At 41.4% G+C, this 22,545-nt stretch overlaps 1 protein-coding gene across 8 annotated transcripts in view; it reads right to left on the bottom strand.

The window, feature by feature from the left end:
* LLGL2 (LLGL scribble cell polarity complex component 2) overlaps positions 1–22,545 on the bottom strand; it is a 69,093-nt gene that overhangs the window by 37,608 nt on the left and 8,940 nt on the right. For 6 of the 8 annotated variants that reach the window (XM_036756388.1, XM_036756391.1, XM_036756386.1 and 3 more), the window contains exons 1-2: positions 9,391–9,448; positions 3,617–3,723 (exon numbers count right to left, since the gene is read on the bottom strand). In XM_036756388.1, the coding sequence (XP_036612283.1) occupies positions 3,617–3,723; positions 9,391–9,406 (123 nt within the window). In that variant the 5' untranslated portion in view covers positions 9,407–9,448. Of the gene's footprint in view, positions 1–3,616; positions 3,724–4,046; positions 4,183–9,390; positions 9,449–22,545 lie in introns of those variants that run through there. The other 2 variants (XM_036756389.1, XM_036756390.1) reach the window with 2 other exon arrangements.

Below are 22,545 nucleotides of genomic sequence, written 5' to 3' on the forward strand. Positions count from 1 at the left end.
AGCTCCCTCAAGGCAGGAACTGCTTCATCGGGCTCTCCTCACTCCAGTCCATCCCTCCACTCAGCTGCCATACTGATCTTCCTACAGCATGTCTGACTATATCATTCTTCTATTCAATAAATTCCAATGCTCCCTCTATCACCTCCAGAATCAAATGTAAAATAGTCTGTCAGCTTTTAAAAGCCTTTGTAACCTGGCCCTTTCCTACCTTTCTAGTCTTCTTACCCCCTTATTCACTTTGATAGTCTGTGATCCAGGGATACTGGTCTCCTGCCCGTTCATCACACAAGACACTCTACTTCCAGACCCTGCATTTTCCCTGGCTGTTCCTCATGCCTGGAAAACTCTCCTCACCCCTGCCTCCTGACTTACCTGGCTTTTTCCAAGTCCCAAGTCACATCCCACCTTCTGCAAGAGGCTTTTCCCAACCTCCCTTGATGCGGAGCATCTGATGTATGCTCAGTAAGTCCTTGCTGAATTGAATTGGAGAGGTCAAGAAAATTGTCTATGGTAACACAGAATCAGAGGCAGAATTTGAATCCAAGTCTTCCTCAGTCTAATACTCTATCATGCTTTTATTCATTGAGTCTAACATTGGGGCAGCCAGGTGGTACACTGGATACACTGAGAGCAGAGACTGTAGTCAGGAAGACCCAAGTTCAAATCCTACCTCAGACACTTCCTAGCTGGGCAAGTCATTTAACTTCTGCTTGCCTCAGTTTCCTCAGCTATAAAATGAGCTGTAGAAGGAAATGTTAAACCACTCCAGTAACTCTAACAAGAAAACCCCAAATGGGGTCAAGAAGAGTCAGACATGACTGAAAAATGACTGAACAGCAAAAGAGATAAGACTGGTGTGGTCCACATTTGGGTTATCTCTCTGCCAAGAGAAATTCCCACCACTCAACCAGAAGAGCCCAATAGAAGAGAAAAGAAAGCTTAGAGGCTCTTTACTACATCAGGCTGCTTTCAAGACCACCCAGCCCTGGTCCCTAGGGAGGGTCGGGGAATGGGGAACTTCCCTATGCTTGGGTCAGAGAGCTCTGCCAGCAGCTCTGATCTGGGTGCTTGGGGATAGAATGTCTTATTCTTTACCAAGCCCGTTTGGCTGGTTTCTGTGTTTGGTTTCTCTTCTATTTTCTGGGAGACAGGTTATAGCTTCTTACTAGGGCAATTCCCATACCTAGTTACAAACTGCATAATCATCTAGTAATCGCTAGTTAAAAACAAAAGAGCCCCTGCCTTCAAGGAGTTTTCCATCTTGTCAAATGCCTGCCCTCCCTCACCTGGGGTTTAACTCTTTTCAAACTGCTGTACTTCTACTTTGGAAAGAACAGACCCCACCCTACCTAGAGTGTAGCCCCAAAGAAGGACCCAGGGGCTGGGCTAGTGCATAGTGTATTAGGTACTGAATAAAGTTATTTTTTAAAAATGAAAATATCTTTATTTTGCTTATTTATTATGGGTATATGCATGATAAACTGTAGGATTTATTTCCTTTCATATTGAATAGGTGGGGCATGGGGGACCAAAAAAATAGTTTAGGAATTCCTGATGCTGTCCAACTGCTTGGCTTTGGGGAGCAGACCCGGGAGGTAAAATTACCCATTTTAAGTCACAGGTAGGAGAAATAACAGGCAGTACTCAAGTCTGAATCTCCAGATATAATCCTTGTCCCCCTCTCCAAAAGAAGGGTACAGGACGGCTTTGCCTAAGAACTGTCTAGCCCAGGTAGAGTAGAATTGTACTGCCCTCCACTAGTACTCAATACCTGCAAATATTCTAAACTGCTTTCACTTAAATAATGAGTCCAAGGAAGTTCCCAAGGATCATTACTCTCTCTCTCCCTACTTGGATAGTGTGGGAGTTGGGAAGTCTAGGGTCCAGTCTAGCCACTGATACTTACCAAGCACCAGCTGAGAAAGAAAAGACAGAAAAAACCAATGACAACAAAATAAGAGTTCTTGCCCTCAAGGAGTTTTCTCTTTGGAAATCTGAAGGAGCTGAGTGAGGCAGTCAGAGAAAATCAGGTCAGCCTCCGATTTCCTCATCAGTAAAAGAGGGATAATGATAGATAGCAACTACCTCACTAAAGCAAAGATCAAATGAAAAGTATAAAGCTTTGCTAAGTGGGGCAGCTATGGAGGACCGGCGTTCGGATGTGATCTCAGACACTAGATACTTACTAGCTGTGTGACCTTGGGCAAGTCACTTAACCCCATTGCCTTGCCTCCTCCCTTGGGGGAAAAAAAAACCTTTGCTAAGCCTGGCTACCCCAACAAAGACTAGCAGTTAAAGGGATTTTGCAAAGGCCTATCACCTGGGACTCAAAAGAGGGGTGGGTCCATGGACAGGAATTATTTTCTCCACCCTCATCCTAAACCAGGGTTTCTCAAACCCAGATGCATGGACAAGGAGTCTGTGGGTAGATTTCAGGAAGTTGAACTTTCATAAGGAAAAAAAAATTACATTGTCACTATCTTCTAACTGAAATTCAGCATTTCTTTCAATAATATATGAATGTAGGCAACAGTATTCTGAGAGGGGGGTCGGTCCATAGGCTTCACCAGACCAGACTGCCAAAGCAGTCTCATACAAAAAATGGTTAAGAATTGGCCTAAACTAACCAAAATAGCCAAGCATTTTGAGGCTGGGGCCCTCAAAGAAATCCCTCCCTTCAAAGAGAGTTTAAACTATAAAGTTACAAACAAAAGTCAGCTACCATAACACTGCCTTGAAAGGTCAGGTGTGTCCAGATCCAGGGATTTGCACCAAAAACACCGGAGTCACCCTGGTGATTGGGCAATCCCAGGATTCCTCAATAGCTGCATTTCCTGCATTTCATCTACTTGAAACAACAGAGCAGTTCACAGAATGAAGGTCCCTGAAAAGCCCAGGGCCTAGATCAAAGTGGGAGAGACCAGGCTAATTATGCCACAACACCTCCCAAATTGTGGGGTACCCACTCCTGCTTATAAACTGCCTCCCCCTCTTATTTATGGGGAGAAGACTCTCTCCACACACCAGTCGGGGTGAAGAGGCCTCATGGGATTCTGATTCCGGGTCTAGACTAGGTCTTAAGTTATAAACAGGCTTTGGCTCCTGGGGAAATTAGAAGGTAGGAAGATAGGGAGCACATTATAGCCAACTCCTGTCTATTCTTCCTTTATAAGAAAAAGAGTAACTAAGGTGGCATTCCCCCAATGGACAGTTAGAAGTCTATTCAGTAATCTTCTACATAAATCTTCTGAATTTCTGTAGGCTCTTTACTGGGAGAGTTGGGGGCTGGGGGGAAGGGCAGGTAGGAGGAGAAAGCAATCAGATGAAAGCAGCAGTATCCTGAACTGGCATCAGGGGAATATACCTGGCTTCCCTGCCTCCCTCCCCCACCAAAATGATCTCACCCTTTTCCCCAGGCAGGAAAATACCCAAAATACAACACCCATGGGGCATATTTCAGGCATTTCTGAGAGCTTCCACACTTCAGGAATGAAAAAGAAAAATTTAACTGAAAGGCAAATATGCTATTTCTATACAATAGCACTCTCCAGAACCTGTTTCCAACACCACCCCCCATCCACTCAGCTCCCGTTCTCTCTCAGTTCCACTCACTTACCTTGTTAAATTTAAAGAGATCCTGTTTCAGTCGCTCCCGGACCTGGTCATGTCCAGCTCTCAAGAACCTTCTCATCCTCCTTGGCTCCTGGCTGCCCCACCAATGACCTAGAGAAAGACCCCAAAATTCCGGCTTTGAAGTGGGGCAAAATATTCCTGATCATGGATAAAAAGCCAAGACAACGACCCCCTGGGATCTCTCAGATGGTACCACAACAGAGCCCACAATAGTGACACAGTTATAATCATTTCAGGGTTTAATAGCCACAGGGAGCCATTGTCAGGTTTTTACGTTGCAGACTGAATAACTCAGAATTCCAGCCTCACTCTCTACTAACCTACATCTTAACTATTCCTCCCCTCCTCAGTTCTATGAAAGGTCTGCAGTGCTTCAGATAATAAGCCTGGGAAAACAAATGAAAAATACTCACTGATACCACCTGCTTCAGACCTGGACTTCAGCTGCCAATGTTCTATATTACTTTTGATAACTAACTTATCCTGTAACCAAGACAGCAGCAGGAAAGCCTGGAGGAGGGAGCCATTTAACCTGACTTTATAGGTACAGTTCTGCCTAACAAGATGGCCCAGCACTGCCTGAAGGTTAATTGTTAACTTGTTTTCTGAAAAACCACAAGGCTTTAGTTTCATAGAAAGGGAGACTTCCTAGCTTTCTCACAGGAGGCTGAAGGGAGTGTGACAACTCAGTAATTTCCTTTAAATTTTTTTTTTCTTTAACTGGAAACTTAATTATCAACAAATGAATATTTCAAGATACAAAGAACAGAAAAAAATTATGTAAGAAACGAAATTTATTATGCACAATGGATTTCTTTTAAATAAATACACATACTAAGCCCAACAAGGTAGTGAAAACAATGCTTTGTGTTCCCTTCAGTACTTTTTTTTTTCCTTTGGCACATTAAAAAGTTTTTATTGAATTTTTTTCTATTATAATTCACAGTAGTTACTTTCTCCTTTCCTTTCACCCCCTTAACACCCCCACATTATTCTCAGCAGAAGCCCTTCTTTGAGATGTGTGTATACATATATATATACACATATAAATACATACATACACACATATTTATTAGTGGAGACTCCAGATTCAAGCATGAAGATGAAAGACAAGAAAAGCCCATCTCTTGTACATATACTCCAGAGATCTGAAACTACAAGATAGAATCAAGATCAAGAAAGCCAAAAAGAAATAAAAATAGGCTCTTTCAATCAGCTCAAGACTATACAAAAGTGATGGAAAGGGCTGGGTCTCCTCTGTAGTCTGCTACAGAAAGGCTGGAAGACCCTAGCACCCTGACTGGAACACTGGGGCCAAAACAGAGTTTTCTTAGTATAGATACTACAAGGGAAGGAAAAGCCAGCAGCAGAAACACAGGAAATCAGGGACTGGAGGACAGTATGACCCATCCATTCAAGAGTATTGAAGGAATCAATTCATGGGCCAAGCACGAAGTCCAAAACCAAGAACTGAGACAGCAGCTATGAGGAAGACAACACACAAAAACACTTGGAGTCAAGAGATGCCCAAGAGGTAAAAACATAAGAGAACAACACAATAACTATAAGCAGTCTCAGAAAAACAAAAATATCTTGAAATGAAGGAAGACGAAAAAATGAAATTATAAATAAGAGCTCTGAAAGAAGTAGGAGAATAAAAAGCTCAGAAAAAAAGATTTTTTAAAAAATCTTACTCAAGTATCTGACGCTCTGAGGCTTAGAACTTAGAACAACATGACTATTAGACAAGAAATACTATAACAAAATCTAGACTGAAAAAAATAGAAGAAAATATAAGGTATCTACTACCAAAAATTACCACCTGGAAATCAGGCCAAGGAGAAAAAATTTAAGAATAAGAATTCTTAAAAACCATAACCAAACAAACTTAAAAAAAATACTGGATACCATATTTCAAGAAAATAGTCTGGATCGACTAGAGCCAGAGGCAAAGGGCATACAGAAAAAATTCTTTTGAAATTAGTTCCAATATTATATAAACCAGAGAGACAAAACAGAGAAAGGTAAAAAGGTGATGGACTAGAGGTACAGAACAAGACAAACGTTTTTAGACATAGACTATACTTATTCATCTGGAAGAGTGGTGATGATAATGATAACACTGCCTGCCTCCCAGGGTTGTTGTAAGGATAAAATGAGATAATATTTGTAACTGTTCAGTTGCGCCTGACTTTTCATGATTCCATTTGGGGTTTTCTTGGAAAAGATACAGGAGTGGTTTTGCCGTTTCCTTCTCCGGCAAACAGGGATTAAGTGACTTGCCCAGGGTCACACAGCAAGTAAGTGTTTAAGGCCACACTTGAACTCAGGAAGGTGAGGAAGATAATATTTGTAAAGCATTTTGCAAACCTTAAAGCAAGCATTCTGTAAACGCTATATATTATTATTATTGTATATGTGATATGTAATCATAACATTCTTTGTATGGTAAAGAAGAAAAATATGACTCTTCAAGCAAATCAAAATAGTGGAGCCAACTGAGAATGCAGGTCTAATTCTGCATCTCTACTTTCTGTGCCAAGAAATGGGAGGTGTGTTGGTTTCATCATCAGTCTTTTGAAGTCATGACCAACGACTTGGCTACTTTGGTCAGAGTTCTGAGCTACTGCAAAAGTGTCCTTTCCTCCTCACTTTATTATTTACAGGCAGAGAAGCCTCTGCAGACCCAGAGAGCAGAAAAAAACCCAATTGCTAAGAAGTAAGGATGGGGAAGGGGAGGGAAATATTGGCAATACTTGGAACAGTCAATCCCCTCACCCCCTCTTGATAGTCATTTCTAACTTCAGGGAAGGACGTCTTTGAAAATCCCACTTTTTAAAACAGGGAAAAGGCCAGATCTCTCCAGCCAACCAATGCCTTCAGCAAAAGTTACCCGCTATCTACCTCAACTTGTGACATCAGAGCAGACATTGTAGACATCATATAAGCAGGTTTTGGGGAGGTGACCTGAGTCCTTATTTAATTCCAGTGCTGAACATGTTGGGAACTTCTACAATTGCTGTGGAGGTACTGGCTGCTGAGGACAGGAGAAAGCACGGGGTTACCCACTACAGAGATATGGCATAGTAGGAAGATCATCAGACTTCGAACCAGGAGATGTAGAGGCTCCAGCTCTCCCTTTTGCTAGCTATGCACTCTTGGGGAAAAAAATTACTTTAATTCTCTGAACTAGCTAATCTCTCGGGCCCCTTTCCACTCTAACATTCTGGGATTCAAAGGAAAATGAAAACATTCCAATTCGGTGCTTGTGACCCATGATTGGAACCCTGGGTGCTTCTCCAACTGTGTTTCTTCCCCCTACCTTCCACTGGCCCCAAAGCAACTTTCTAAAATTAGCTCTTTAAGATTAGACTTGGCAGAGCTGGAATCCTGGGCAGGCTTCTTCCATCATTAGCTAGCACTTCTGGGCTGCAGCAACCCAATGCTTTGTTGACATATGTTTAGGAAATGGGAACTCATTTTCCTATTAGCCCAAATGAAATAGCAGAAAATTGGAGGCCACTGGGTACAGTGAAAAAGTGGGCCTGGGTTCAAACGCCAGTCTGCTTCTTACTCCCTCTGTGTGACCCTGGACAAGTCATGATCTTTGTGGGCCCCAGTTTCCTTATCTGTAAAATGAAGGGACTGGATTAGCTCAGGAGTTTTTGGGTGGGTGGGTGTGTGTGTGTGTGTGTGTGTGTGTGTGTGTGTGTGTGTGTGTGTGTGTGAGACAGACTCTTCTGGCAGTCTGGTGAAGCCTATGAACCCCTTCTCCAAATTTCTTTAAATTCGTAAAAAACATAGGCTTATAAAAGAAACCAATTATATTAAGATACAGGTGTCAAAATACTTTAAAAAGGTAAGAAACCCTGGGTTATACGATCTTTGAGGTCCCCCTTCCAGCTAAACCTAGGAAATAACAAATCTACCACTCAGGACAAGCAAAACTCTTCATACAAAGCATTCGAAAGCCTAATATAATTGGGGGTAGAAGCCATTGTTTTTGGATTATCTGTGCCACTAATTCTCCCTACCCACACTCCAATGTAAGCAAGGGCATCGCAACATTAGCCAAAATATAGCCTTTTCAATATGTTTCAATCAGGTAACACTGATAGCAAGCCTTAAAAACTCAAATGCAAAGAGCAAGTTCATAGAAAATTGGAAAGCAAACAGAATACCAGCTTATATTTACACAGGTTATATATTTGCATAGAGTGTTGCATGGGGAGCCATTTAGTAAGTAAAGTACTTCCCTTCCTTTCTGGATTGTAAATAATGTCATATTTAATATAACTAGCTGGAGGCCTGCTGGGGAGTAGGCTGGCTTTAGAGTCCTAAGGTCAGTCCCCAACTTATAGATAGGCTGGATTCCAAAAGCCCTTTTGTTGATTATTTGGAACCATAGAAACCATGTTATAGACTGTGGCTGAGGCCTCAGGCTATCTCTCCAAAGTCAACATCCTCCTCCAATGCCACAGCTTGGGGAAGAGGGTAACCGATTTTCTAGGGATGGGACAAGTGGCATATAAACTCTAGCAGGTCCTACATCAAACTTAAAGCTTCAACCACGGGCCCGGTGACAGACTGTGCATATTGTCCAAGGACCTTGCTAAGTTTTTTCACAAAACAAAAAAACAACAATGCTTTTTTGGCAATAACACCTCGAAGACTGTCCCCTCAGGTACAAAGGAGCTATGAACTGACTTTGTGATGGGGACCAGTATTACTAATGAAATCATTAATCTTTTGAACTGTGGAAATAGTTGGAGGGAAGAAAAGTAGTTGAAATACTATTAATACTAGTCCCAAGTCCCAGTAGGACCTTTGAACTTCTTTGGGTTCCGAGGGAGGAGAGGAATGGGAAGCTAATGGACAGATGGAGCAGCAGGGCAGGTAGAAATAATATAGTAACATAGGGGAGGCATGGAAGGGGCTGGGGAGAGAAGTTTTTAATGGTTCCTGCAATAGAAGCAAGGTTTAATAAAGGAAGGTTTCAGGCAGAACAGGAATAGGGCAGCTCAAGTGACCTGTGCAAGGTCAGAAGCCTGAATGGGAGACAAACTATCCAGGTTCTATACCCACTCCAGCAAAAATGTGAAATTCACACCAGATCGAATAATGATCAAGAAATCCAATGAGAAATTATAGCAAGTGCTCCCTTCTAGCACCTGGGAGATAGTAAAGGGGGCCACCAGCAAAGGCCAATCCAATCCAGACAAGCACTCATGCAACCTTGACCAGAGACAGATCAAAGATACTTATAACTTGCAGGGTTCTAGGTCCAGAGGCAGCAAGAGTGGGTTTTCCTCAGAAAAATACATGGAGGTTAAAAAAAAAGTCCCAGTGTCCCCACCCTAGAAGTCCAGGAAAGCTTTGGTGACCAATGTGGGGTGCAGAGTGCCAGACCAGGATACTTCGGGTTGTTAGATGTCTTTACTGGCAGGTCCTGAAAGCCATGCGAACCCCAAAGATCCAGGGTGGCTTGACCCTGGGAGACTGTGGTCAAGTAGGGCCAACCAGTGGGGTGGGGTCTGGCCTTGGTCCAAAGCCAATTCATTAACTAATACTAGAAAGACGAGTAAATCAAAGGAAACACTGACTAGAAGACCAACATAAAAATTATCGTTGCTCCAGAGATTCCCCCACCCCTTCCCCTCAATAAAGGATCAAGTAACTCAATAATAATTGTAAGTAGATTCAAGGGCTATGGGAATACCTAATGTCTATGCTTTGATCTGCGACAGAAAAGTTTACCTGCTTCCCTCGTCATATGCACAAATTGGTCCAAGTCTCTACCAGCCCCGAGATCCAGCCAGCATTGACCCTGAGTCTTTTAAACAAACTCATCAGCTTCATCTCGATTGGGTGAGTTGTAAAGACTGCCTTTCCCGATTCTGTTTCATTTCAAGGAATATGAAAGTTAGTTTCCATCTCCCAAGCATGCACACAATGAAGCAGTAGGTACTGGTGCTGGGCGATACTGGGTAAAATCAAGCCCAAGACACCAACTCTGTCATGGGTCATTTACAGAGCAACTTTCCAGTCAAAGGCATTGGCAGGGATAGGTGCTAAAGTTCTGATGGATTAGTAAACTGCTTACCATCCTGGCAGGGGATCAAACCCGGTCTGAATATATCCCAATGCGGGTGGTGGTCAGTGTTTCTCCATGAATGAATAGAACCAGCCACGTCAGGGGTTTTCAAAACAAACAGCATGCCAGGCAGCAGAGACTGGTCCCCGCCATGCTGCTATCAGCAGCCATCCAGGGAACAGAAAATGGTTCTCTGTCACTCAAAGGCTCTCTCCTTTCTGGAGCCTGGGAAAGAATGTGTGTCTGTGTGTTTGTTGACCTGCAGCTGTAAATCAAGCCTGCACACTTAAAGGGACCCTGGAGAGCAAGGCTCAGGGTAGGATCTTCCCCGAACCCCGGAGACTTGGAGGAAGCAAGTCCGGCCCTATTTTGGGGGGACTTGAAAGCTCACAGTGAGGGATGCCCTCCTACATTCTGGGTCAAGATGTCAATTGTAGATTTCAATGTTAAGTGGTCAAGTTTCAATGTAGGATCAAAGAATTGCTGATTTAGAGCTGGGGAGTAAGAGGAGGCAGTCACTTAACCTCAGAGAGTTCCAGGCATCCTTTTAAGACTATAAAATAGAATTATTGGGAGTGGGGGAGGTTTCCTCATCTAGGAATTCTCTGTAGTAATGAAATCCAGCCCCTTATCCCATCCTAATGGTACAGGAAACTAGTTCCACCACCTCTTTCTATATGGGGACACTGAGGCCAACCTTGACTGCCTCAAGGTCACACAGCTAGTTCTACCTCCTGAGCTGGTACTTAAATCCAAGTCTTCCAACTCCATGGACAATACTTTTTCTCTTTGAAAATGCTGCCTTCCCTTAAAAGACTCAGGATTCCCAGGTAGCTCATTTGAGTGGAAATTCCCAGGATAAGTTTAGTAAACAAACACAAGGCTTAAGGGGGAAAAAAAAAAGAAAAAGAAGAAATCCTGAGGCTCTTCAAATAGGAAAGAGCTTTCTTTCCTGAAATTACTGCCTTTCTAGATAAACATTGAGCATCTTTTTTTGGGGGGTGGGAGTAAGAAGGGGTATCTTGGCACATAGCAGGTGCTTTAAAAATCCTTGTCATTTCCCCCAAAATTCTTTAAATAATTAACAAGAGAAATGTAAATAAAAAAAGCTCAGAGGTTCTACCTCACAATCACCAGATTTAAAAAGATGACCCCCCCCCAAAAAAAGAGTGACAGTTGTTGGCTGGGCTGTGGGAAGACAGACTTTGGTGGAGCTGTAAAATGGTCCAATCACTTTCAAAAGCAATTTGAAACTCTATCACAAAAGGCACTAAACTGTACACACATTTTGATTCCAAAATACCAGGAGGTCAAAGATATAGGATAAAGACTCACATGCACAAAAATAACCATAGCAGCACTTTTGCTATAGCAAAGAACTGGAAACAGTGGATGCCCACCAATTGGGTAATGGGTAAAAAAAAAATTACAGAGTATGAATGTAATGAATTATTACCACTCCATAATAAATTACAAAATTCACACATCTAGAGACACTCATATAAATGCAATGACCTGTCATAAACTCTGATGATAACCCATGCTTCCTACCTCTTGGCTGACAGATGACTGAAGTGCACAATGAGACGTGTTAAAAAACAGACCCAGCCAACATGTGGATTTGTTTCCCCAACTACACATGTAATGTATTTATATTTGGAGGGGTAGGAAGGGGCTGATATCGATGCTAAAACAAAAGAGGGGGGAGCTAAGAGCATCAATAAAATATTTTTAAAATCTAGAGGAGAGCAGAAGGACCTTGATGAGGGGATCCAGACAAGCAAGGCAATTAGTATGACTGTGTTGAATTTAATATAAGATTCACAGTTTCATATGTAATCGTCATCTTCTCTTTCTTGTATATAGAAACATTTGGTTATGTTAGTGTTTTTCAAGTTCATAATTTTAAAAAAAGAAATAAATATATATATTTTAAAAACTTGCTTGCTAATTGACTACAGCTGCCACAATGCCCCAGGAATATTGGTGGGGGAAGGGCACGGAATCCATCAACGGGCTTTTAATAAGCTCTAGGTAGGTGCCAGATACTGCTCTAAGGGCAGGGAGGACAAAAAAAAAAAAAAAAAAGAAGAAAGAAAGAAAGAAAAACCAGTCCCAGCCCTTAAGGAATTCACATTCTAAAAGGAAGGGGTGATTAGATTAAAGGTGGGCAATGGAACTCAAGGAGAAGCCCAGAAGTCCACAGAAAGCACACAAAAAGTTCAACAGAGGGGCCATTTTGTTCTCTAGGACTCAACCTACCCTTTAGGAGTCCTAAGGGTAGGGAAAAAACCACGAATTAAAGATCCATTTTGAGAGTCTTTGACCTTACACTTTGTATCTCACCTTTGTTTTGTGCTTCACAGTTTGAAATAGACTGGACAAGTATCAAGGAATAAACAAGTTCCAAGAGTAAAGTCAGGGTTCACATAGAGTAGTAAATGGCTGATTAACCTGAGACTTGAACCCAGGGCTGGTTCTTGGCTACAGAAGGTCTGTGCTATTTCCCATATGCCAAGATTCTGCTGCTGCCTCTCCATGGTGTTGGTCTAGAGCTCAGTTTTGGGGGACCACTACAAGCTGTGATAATACTGAATGACCATTACACATTTTAAATGAGAGAACCCAAAAGTCAGCTTTCTCTGGTGTGGAAAACATCTATACACTTCTCTATACAATGCCTCCCAAGTTTGTCCCCAGTCCCCAAGCTGGGAACCAGAAGAACAGGGCAGGGAGGCCTTGCATAACCATTTAGGGAGCTCCTAAAAAGTCACCCTCTTAAATGCAGTCAGGAGAATCATGCTATCTGGTGGGCTGGCTGTCTATTCTATATTCTATATAGAATGATTTGATTTGTCCACAAATGGGAATCATTTTCGCAGCTGATACACTTCAGTATCCCCACCAGAGGGACTCCTATGGCTGGGTCTTTGCAGATAGAGGCTTTTCTGAATCACATCATATAAATAATTTGCATTCTCTCCAGGCAGTAAGGCCAGGCCCAGAAGCTGCTCCTCAGACGTATAGATAGATAACTGCTATACACGCCTCCACCAAATCCTATTCACCAAGCCAGGTTTGTCCTCTGCTTCCTAAACCTATCTCCGGAGCCCCAACCACAGCTTCTTTTCTGGAATCAATCAGATCAAATCTAAATTCTCAGCCAGGCCTTCAAAGCCCTCATCAATTGGCCTTCTAAAATACCCTTCGGCCTCATCAATCACTTGCATTATATCTGACCCCTTTGCCCCAGGCGAGTCTGGTTATCTGGTATGTCTCTGTCTCTCCCTTTTACATTTTCTGCCCACCTCTTTCCCCATCATCTTATGTTCCCTCCGGCCTCCTTTCAAGAGTAGAATGCCTACTATGTGTCAAGCATTGGGAGTGGGGGTAGATGAATAAAGACAAGCTCAAGTCCCTTGAGCTTACTGTGTAGCAGGGGGATAAGAAGAACACACAAGTAGCTACAGCAAAATGGAGAATACGGTTCTTATCATGAGAGAAATGCTATAAGTGTAATGTAGTGGGGGAGGAGGGAGAGAGTGAAGAGAGGGTAAAAGATGAGTAAAGCTGCAAAGAAGTAGCAATTGAGGGAGACCCTGACGCCTGGGCAGAGTTAACAGATGGAGATTAGGAAGGAAGGGCATTCTAAGTGGAAAGACCAGCATAAGAAAAGGTTTGGGAGGAAGAAAAGCAACAGGGTGAATTCAGGAAGGTTAGTGTTCCACTTTTTCTGGAATTCCAGCAGTACAGAGTGTTAGAAAAAGTATTGGTGGCTAAAATTAGGAGAGAAACAGGTAACTGGGGAAAAGATTTCTGTAGTAAGTTTCTCTGATATGGTTTTCATTTACAAGACATGGAAGGAATTGACACTTACTACGAATGAGTCATTCCCTAGGTGCTAAATGATCAAAGGATAGGAATGGGCTATTTTCTAAGGAAGAAATCTAAGTTATCAATAGCCACTTTAAAAAAATGCATGAAATCAATAACTGGAAACACACAAATTAAAACACTGAGATTCTACCTGATATCCATCAGATGGGCAAAGTTGACAAAAAAGGAAAACTGCCAATGTTGGAGGGGCTGTGGGAAAACGGGTACATTAATATAGTGCTGCAAGAGCTGTGAATAGGAAAGCCATTCTGGAAAGCAATTTGGAACTATACCTAGAAAGTTACCAAACTGTACATGAGGCAGCTAAGTGGCTCTTGGTGGATAGAGCACTGGCCCTAGAGTCAGGAGGACCTGAGTTCAAATCCAGCCTTAGACACGTAATAGCTGTGTGACCCTGGGCAAGTCACTTATCCTTGTTTGCCTCAGTTTCCTCATCTGTAAAACGAGCTGGAGAAGGAAATGACAAACCACTCCAATATCTTTGCCAAGAAACCCCAAACCAGGTCATGGAGAACTGAACACTTATTGTAAAGACACAACAACAACAACAAAAAGGAATATACCCTTTGGTATATATACCAAAGAGATGAAATAGAGAGAGGGAACAAAACCACACATACAAAAATCTTTATAGCAGCTCTTTTTGTTGTAGCAAGACTGGGAAACTCATGGGATGTCCATCAGTCAGGGAATAGCTGAACAAGTCATGGTCTGTGAACATAATGAAAGATTACTATATTGTAAGAAATGATGAAGGGAATGGTTTCAAAGAAACAAAGGAAGGCTGACGTAAACGAGTAGAACCAGGACAATCTGTACAATAGCAGCATTGTAAAGACAACTTTAAAAGACTTTTACTCTGATCAATGCAATCACCAACTGTGATTCCAGAGGACTCAAGGCGAAAGGAGACCCACCTCCTGACACAGAGGTAGGTGATGGACTTAATGCAGATTTTTTGGAGGTGGCCAATCCACGTGCTTGATGATGTATAATTGTTATGAATGATTTGTTACAATATGATTTTCTTTCATGAGGGAGGGCAGTGGGAGGGAAAGTAGGTTTTTGTTAATTGGGGGGAAAAAAAGAATTAAAGAGCCCTGGATTTGGGGGTCATAGGACCTGGATTCAAATTTTGAGCCTGGCTACCTGTGTGACGTTGGGCAAATTCCTTAACCTCTCTCTGGATCTCTTTACCCCTCTGTAAGATGAAGGAGCTGGAATAGAAAATATCCAAGATCCCCTTTAGTTCTTGATCCTATGATCCAATGAGAGAAGCCAGAAAAGGTAAGGGTAAACTAAAGCATGGGGAGTCTGGACGTTACTGGGTAGGCAGCGGGAAGCCAATGCAGGTTTTTTGAACAGGTGTATGTTATGATCAGAGTTCTGCATTGGGAAGATTAACCTAACAGGAATATACAGAATGGAATAGAGCAGGGCTTCTTAACCTGGTGTCTGTGAACTTAAAAACTTGATAACTGTATTGCAATATAAGTGGTTTCCTTTGCAATCCTATGTATTTTATTTTAGGAATTTAAAAACATGACTTTGAGAAAGGGGGTCCCTTGGCTTTACCAGACTGTCCAAATGACATGATACGACACAAAACTGGTCAAGAACCACCAGGAAGGTCAATTAGTTTGCTATCTTTTTTTTAAAAAAAGAGACCTGTAATTTTCTAAGTGTAGGGAGAGCCAGCTGAGGAACTTTCTCTACCAGCACAGATAGGCCCCTCCTGGGCATTTTAAAGTCAGAAACTGCCTGAGGGCACTGAGAAGATTAAGTGTCTGTTCTAGGATCCTACAGTCAGTAGATGTCAGAAGCTGGGGTAGCTCTGGTGCAAGGTCCTAAAGGAAGACAGTGGAAAGGAGAGGATGAATCTGAGAAGAGTTTGGAGGTTGTGGGGTGAGGTAGAGGGTGAAGTCAAAGGTGACTCAGAGGTTTCACACTTGGGTAAATGGGTCATTATAAAGGAAAAAAACTGTTTTAGAACAGTTCCACAATGAAACAAGCCTCCAAAATAAATAGTGAGCTCCCTCTCACCAGAGGTGTCCAAGCAGAAATTAGATGTTTACCTGGCAGAGATGTTGTAGAAGGGAAGCCTACTCATGACAGGAGGTTAGACTATATGACCTCTGAGGTCCCTCCCAGAGTCCAGTTCATGAGTTTGTGTTCTCCAGCAGTGGCTCTCATTTCTTTTTAAAAAATAGATTTTAATGGTTATTTTTTGTTTTTGTTGTCTCCTGTGCCCCTTCTCCTCCCCAAGAGATGTCTTATAACTAGCCCTCCTTAATCCCTCTCAATTCCAGTACTTTCACCTTCTAATTATTTTCTGTTTATTTTGTATAGGGTTTACTCTGTATATATTTGCATATTCTCTCCTCCATTAAACTGTAAGCTCCTTGAGGGCAAGGACTTTCTTTTGCCTTTTTGTATCCTCAGAGTTTAGCACAATGCCTGGCATATAGTAGGTCCTTATTAAGCATTTATTGAAGTGAACTGAACTAAAAATTTTTAAAAGGAGAGAGATGAGTAGAAAATTCAGCAAAACTAATTTAACACATTAAAAAAAAAATCCCTGGACATTATATGTGATATTACACACAGAAGTCTCCAACCTCTTCAAAAGGAGATGGAAGGAGGTGTCCTCTAACTGTTCTTCTTTGGGGCCAACCTTGGTCTTTGTAATCTTGCAACATTCAGTTTCAGTTGCTTTTTGGTGATTCTTCTTTCCATTCATATTGTAATCACTGTGTATATTGTTTTCTTGGCTCTGCTCACTTCACCTTGTATCAGTTCATATAAGTCCTTTCATGCTTCTCTGTAGTCATCATGTTCTTCAATTCTTACTGTAGAGTAATATTCCAGTACATTCCACAATTTATTTGTTCATTCCCCAATTGATGAGAATATATTTTGTTTCCAGTTCTTTGCTACCACAAAAAGTGCTACTGTCAATAACTGAGTGTATGGAGCTTTTCATTTTGCCAATGACCTCCTTATGCATTTCTCTAAACCTAGTGGAATCTCTTGAGATTCAAAAAGTATGAGCATTTCAGTCCCTTTCTCTGCCTAATTACAAACTGTTTTCCAGAATTGGGTTTTCCCAACTCACAGTTCCACCAATAATTCTTTCACTTCTCTGGCTCTCCCTAACCTTTCCGACATTGACCATTACTGGGTTTTTTAAAATCATTTTTGCCAATTTGTAGCTCACATATCTCAAAGCATATGGTTTCATCTCCCCAATTATACACTTTTAACTCCTCAAGGAGTTGACAGAAATGACAATGTCTACCTTGTGCATCTCCCACAGGGCCCATTGTGTGTATTGAAAAGAACACGAAGTCAGTAAACAGGGTTTCTAGACCTGGGCCTGACACAACTGCATGACCTCGGGCAGATCATTTCACCTATATGAAATAAATCACCTATGAAACAGAGATAAAACCACCTTCCAAGTCTGGTGTGAGTACTCAACAAGATCATCTGGAAAGACATCTTTGAAAAAAATGAAGCACTGTTACATAAATGTTAGATATTAATAGTATAATGGTAGGCAAATGACAGGTGGCTAATAAATATTTGCTGAATACCCCTTCTCTCTGATTCTGTGTAGAGATAAGGTGAAGCAGATGTCACACAGCCACACAGTTGCAGCCCCAGATGTCTGCCACAAAAACCCAACCAGCAAATAGAATAGAAAAATCATTCAGGCTAAGAGATGGTCAGGTCAGGTCCAGGCTAGCCATCACCGCTCCCTAAAATGAAAATGACCTCTAGAGCAATGCGCAAGGTCTGGAGAGTCCTCTAAGGACTCCTCTCTTCTTCTTAGACCCTAATATCTAGAACACTTTGACGAAGAACTGCATAGCTCTCCAAAGGAAGCTAAGCTAACCTGACCTTGGGAAGCCCACTGATCCAGATTGGGGACAGACCCCCAAGACAATTAGAGCAAATGCCTAAGACTACTACAGAAGGAATAAATGTCTCCTCATCGCTCATCTCTAAATGTTCCATTTTCATTAACTTCATTCCCTATTAGTCCTAACCACATACTTTCTTTTCAGCTGAGCTAGATTTTTTTCTCCATTCCTCATGCATCATTTGCTCAATCACTGCCTTTAACACAAAGTAAGGATTGGGGGCAGAGGAGCAGTATAGTATAATGGGAAAGGGTATTGGACTTTTAGTCAGAAGACATGGGTTCAAATCTCACATCTATTAACTTAGCCAAGTCTTTGGGCCTCAGTTTCCTCAAGCATAAAATACTGGGGTTGGAATAAATGATTTCTAAGGTCCTTTCCAGCTCTAAATCCTATGTTCCCACATCTTATATTCCTCAACCTGGAGCAAGAAAGGCAAAAACAGAATTAAAAGAATATGGAACATAACCCAATGGGACTCCCCTCACCCCAAACAAAACAAAAACTTCATAAACAGACAGAAAAGAGATCATAAGGGGCCACGGAGCAAGTAAGTTGTTAGAGTTATTTTGTTAAGGTTATATATAACTTCAAGGAGGCTATGGACAACAAAAAAGAACCCACGTGTACAAAAATGTTTATAGCAACATGATTTGTGATAACAAAAAATATGCTCAACAACTGGGGGAAGGCTGAACCGTGGTATGTATACAATGAAAGCTCCCTGAGGGCAAGAATCGTTTCACTTTTGTACTTGTATTCCAAATACCAATCATAGTATACAATAAGCATACAATAAATGCTTAATAAAAAGCCTTGATTAATGGATATGAATGTAATGAAATGACTGTGCCATGAAGAATGACGAAAATGAAGAATTTAGGTGCTAGAGTGAACCCAAGACAAACTAGAGAAATAGGAGACTTGTATGAAGTGATGCAGATCAAAGAAAGTAGAACCAAACAGTATGTAAACAATGAGAAACAGCAAAACTCTGGTCAGACACAAGGTCAGTGGTGATACCATAAGGGCACTGTCAGGGTAAGCAAGTCAGCCTTGATGAAGCAGTATGGCAACCCGAAGGAGAGGCAGCCTGGTACGTGCTGCCACCACCAAATGTAAAGGCAATCACTAAGTGAAAAGATCTTTGCTGCCCATTGAATAGGCTTCAGCTGGGGCTCCAGGTGGGGCCAACCAAGAGAGGTCTGATTAGATCTTTGCTCCTAAGTAGGCCCCAAACCCCTAGTTACTAGGTGCTAAGCCAATGTGGGCGTGAAGCTTTCAGGGCCCTAAGGAGGGTTGCTAAGACCAGAGCTAATGTAGCTAAGTTTTGGTCAATCAGATGGCAGCTAAGGACTGTATAAAAAGAGAGAACAGTTGTTTGCTTGGGGCTCTCAGTCACTGGAAGAGAGGCGTGTGGCTCTGGGCAAGCTGTTGTTAAGAGTTCCCTGGCTTGTCAAGCCAGATGTTGATGCTTTCCTGGTAACTATAAATTGTGATTTGGTCCTGTTTATATTGTGTATGTTTGTAATTTGTTTGTATTTGCTCTGAAATTTAGGTTGCTGGCTTTTCCTCCTGAACTAAGTGAGTTATATTTGTATGTTAGATTAAAGTAAGATTGTTAACCCCTTAAAGTTACTTTCCTTGGTAAAGCAAATCAAAGAACCTATGCTGGCAGCATTCCTGTTCTTGGGCTTGTGTTGGTCTTTCATCCCCACAACAGCCGCTAGCCAAACTGTTGCTACACAAACTATTGTCATATTAACCACCATCTCATTTCAGACCCAGGCAGCTAGCTAAGTGGCACAGTAGAAAGAGTACCAGTCCTGAAGTCAGGAAGACTCACCTTCATGAGTTCAACTCTGCCCTCAATTACTAGCCTGGAGAAGTCAGGTCCTAAGCAAGTCACTTAACACTGTTTGCTTCAGTTTTCTCATCTGTATAATGAATTGGAGAAGGAAATGGCAAAACGCACCAGTATCTTTGCCAAGAAAACCCCAAATGGGGTCATGAAGAGTCAAACATGATTGAAACACAACTGTTTCTGATTCCCCATTGTCTAATCTATTCCATTCTCTCCACTTTTAACCAGTACCAGACTGTTTTTATCTTTATTCCTTTAATTTCCTTCTCTTGTCTTTTTCCCTTGGTGGCAATTTCCAGAACTACAGTAAGGAGAATGAGCATTCTTCCTTCACGCCTGTATTTACTGGAAAAGTTCTAATGCATCCCCATTGCATATGGTGCTTACTTTTGTTTTTAGACAGATGCTTTTTATGATTTAATAAAAGGTCCTAAAAAAAATAAATAAATAAATAAATAAAAGGTCCTTCTTTACCTATATTTTATAGGGTTTTTAGCATAAAAAAAGCATTGTACTTTATCAAAGGTTTTTTTCCTGTATCTGTTATGATGATCATGTGATTTTGGACATTTTGGTTTTTAATATGATTAGTTATATCATTTTCCTAATTTTCAACCATTCTTGCATCCCTAATATAAATTCCACCTGCTCATAATGAATAATTTCTTGGATAAATTGCTTTAGTTTGCCAGAATTTTATTTAAAAATTTGATTCAATGTTCATTAATGGTATTGGCTTACAGTTTTGTTTTGCTTTTCCCATGTTTTATATTTCCCTAGCTTAGGTATTAGAGAACTATATTTGTCTCATTTCTGGCAGGGTACTTTCATTTTCAACATTTGAAAATAATTTGTGAAGTATGGCTACCAAGTGTTCTTTAAAAGTTTGATAGAATTTTCACTGTGAACCCATCAGTACCAGGAGTTATTTTTTTCCCCCTTTGGTAGTACCCTTACAGCTAAATCTATTTCCTTTTCTGAGATTAGGTTATTTAGGATCTCTACCTGGTCTTCTGATGGTTTGGGTATTTTATATTTTTAAAAGTATTCCTCTATATTGTGTTTTCAGTTTTGTTGGCATATGACTACATGTTGTGATTATTCTTTCTGTTTCTTCTGGTTTTGCTTGTTTACTATTTTACAGAGTTGACTTTCTGCTCTCTTTTTGTCAAAAAGAAGGCCCCTTTCCACCAAATCACAGTAGATTAATTCCTAACTCAAGAAGTCAGAGGGAAAGGTATCAGCAAAAGGAACAGGAGTCATGAGGTTTGACCAGGAAGAGGAGAAACCAACCTAGAGTAGTCATCTGAAGGAGGGAAGGGAATATGCATTTATATATCATCACAATGTGACTGGTTGGGGAAAGGAAAGAGAATCAGGAGCATCTCTAGACAGGTGATTCTCAGACCTATTAATCTAGCATCCCTGACCTCCTGTCTCTCAATTCCAATCGCCAATTATTGGACATGTCCCAGTAATCCAGGTTTGAAGCTTCAGTGTCATCTTTGACTCCTTACTTTTTCTCACCCACCATGCAATCTATTGCCAAATCTTGGCAATTCTATCTTCACAACATTTCTCCTGAAACTTATTGCAACAACCTTCTGTTCGGTCTCCCTGCTTTGGGTTTTTCCCCCATTTGAGTGCACCTCCACTCAGCAGCTAAAGTGATCTTCCTATATATAGGACAGGTGTGGCCATCTCACCCCTCTACTCAAACTCCGATGGCTCCCTATTACCTGCTGGATCAAATATAAAATCCTCTGACTTGTAAAGCCATTCACAAGCTGGACCCTTTCTATTTTTTAGTATTCTCTCACTCTACTGCCTTAGCCTGTACTCTACAGTCCAAGACTGGAGTTCACTAGAGGAACAGATATGTAGATTTGGGAATTATCTGTAAAGAGATGATAATTAAACCCACAGGAGTTAATGCCATCAGCAAAAGAAAGTATAGATAGAGAAGAGAAGGCTCAGGATAAAATCTTGGGGTAAACCCCCATAAGGGGCAGGATATGGCTGATAATCTCACAAAGGAGACTGAGAAGGAATGGTCAGACAGGCAGACAGAGAACTGGAGTGTCACCAAAACCCAGGAAAGAGAGTTGTCAATGTCATATTCTGTAGAGAAATCAGAAAGGATGAGAAGTGAGAAAAAGCCAATGGGTTTAGGAGTAAAGAAATCATTGGTAACCTTGGAGAATACAATCTGAGTTTAGTGGTGGGATGGGAAGCCAGATAGCAAGGGGGTGAGAAATTGGTTAAAAATGTCCTCACCCTGCAGAGGATAATCTGAGAAAGCTGTGAGCTCCATCTTTTTCCCAATTCTATATCTCATAGTCAGAGGACCGGTATTGCCATTCTGTCCTTTTGCTTCAGCTTCAGAGTAAAGAAAATCTTCCTCATAAAACTCTTTGCAAGAGCCCTCCCATCCCCTACAGGCTCCTACACTTTGCCATTTCCATCACCCCCTCTCTCATTATTATAACTTACTATCTTTCTGTATCCTCTAACTTCTTCCCTACTGCCTACAAACATGCCCCAACATACACTGTCCTTAAAAAACCTTTACTTGACCCTGCCATCACCTCATGCTAAGGACTTGTAACTTTCCTCTCTTTCACTCTCTTAGAAAGTCTTGCAATCACTTTTTTTCATTATACTGTGTTATGGAAATGCTTGTTTTATTCCACATATTAAAAATAAAAGAAATAAAACATAAAAAGAAAAGAAAGTCTTCACCGCTTTAGGTCCAAAATCTAAGAGCCATCCTGTACTTCTCACTCTTGCTCACTCCCCACGTCCAGTCAGTCACCAAGTCTTGTTCATTCTACCCCCTTAACATCTTTTCTCCTCACTCATACCCAAACTGTTCTAGTCCAGGCCATCGTCCTTTGCCTCGACTATGGCAATAGCCTCTTAAGTGGCCTCCCTGCACCCAGTCTCTCTCCTCTTCAATCATCTTCACATGGTTGCCAAATTGGTGTTCCTAAACAAAGGTTTGAACACTTCATTCAAGAAGCTTTGGTGGAAAGGTCCCCTTTACCTTTAGGATAAAAAGCATTCTCCTCTGTTAGGCATTTAAAGCCCATTATACCCTAGCTCCAGCCCATCTTTCCAGTTGCTAGGCC

The sequence above is a fragment of the Trichosurus vulpecula genome, chromosome 4 (genome assembly GCF_011100635.1).
Source record: "Trichosurus vulpecula isolate mTriVul1 chromosome 4, mTriVul1.pri, whole genome shotgun sequence".
NCBI classification, from domain to species: Eukaryota; Metazoa; Chordata; class Mammalia; order Diprotodontia; family Phalangeridae; genus Trichosurus; species Trichosurus vulpecula.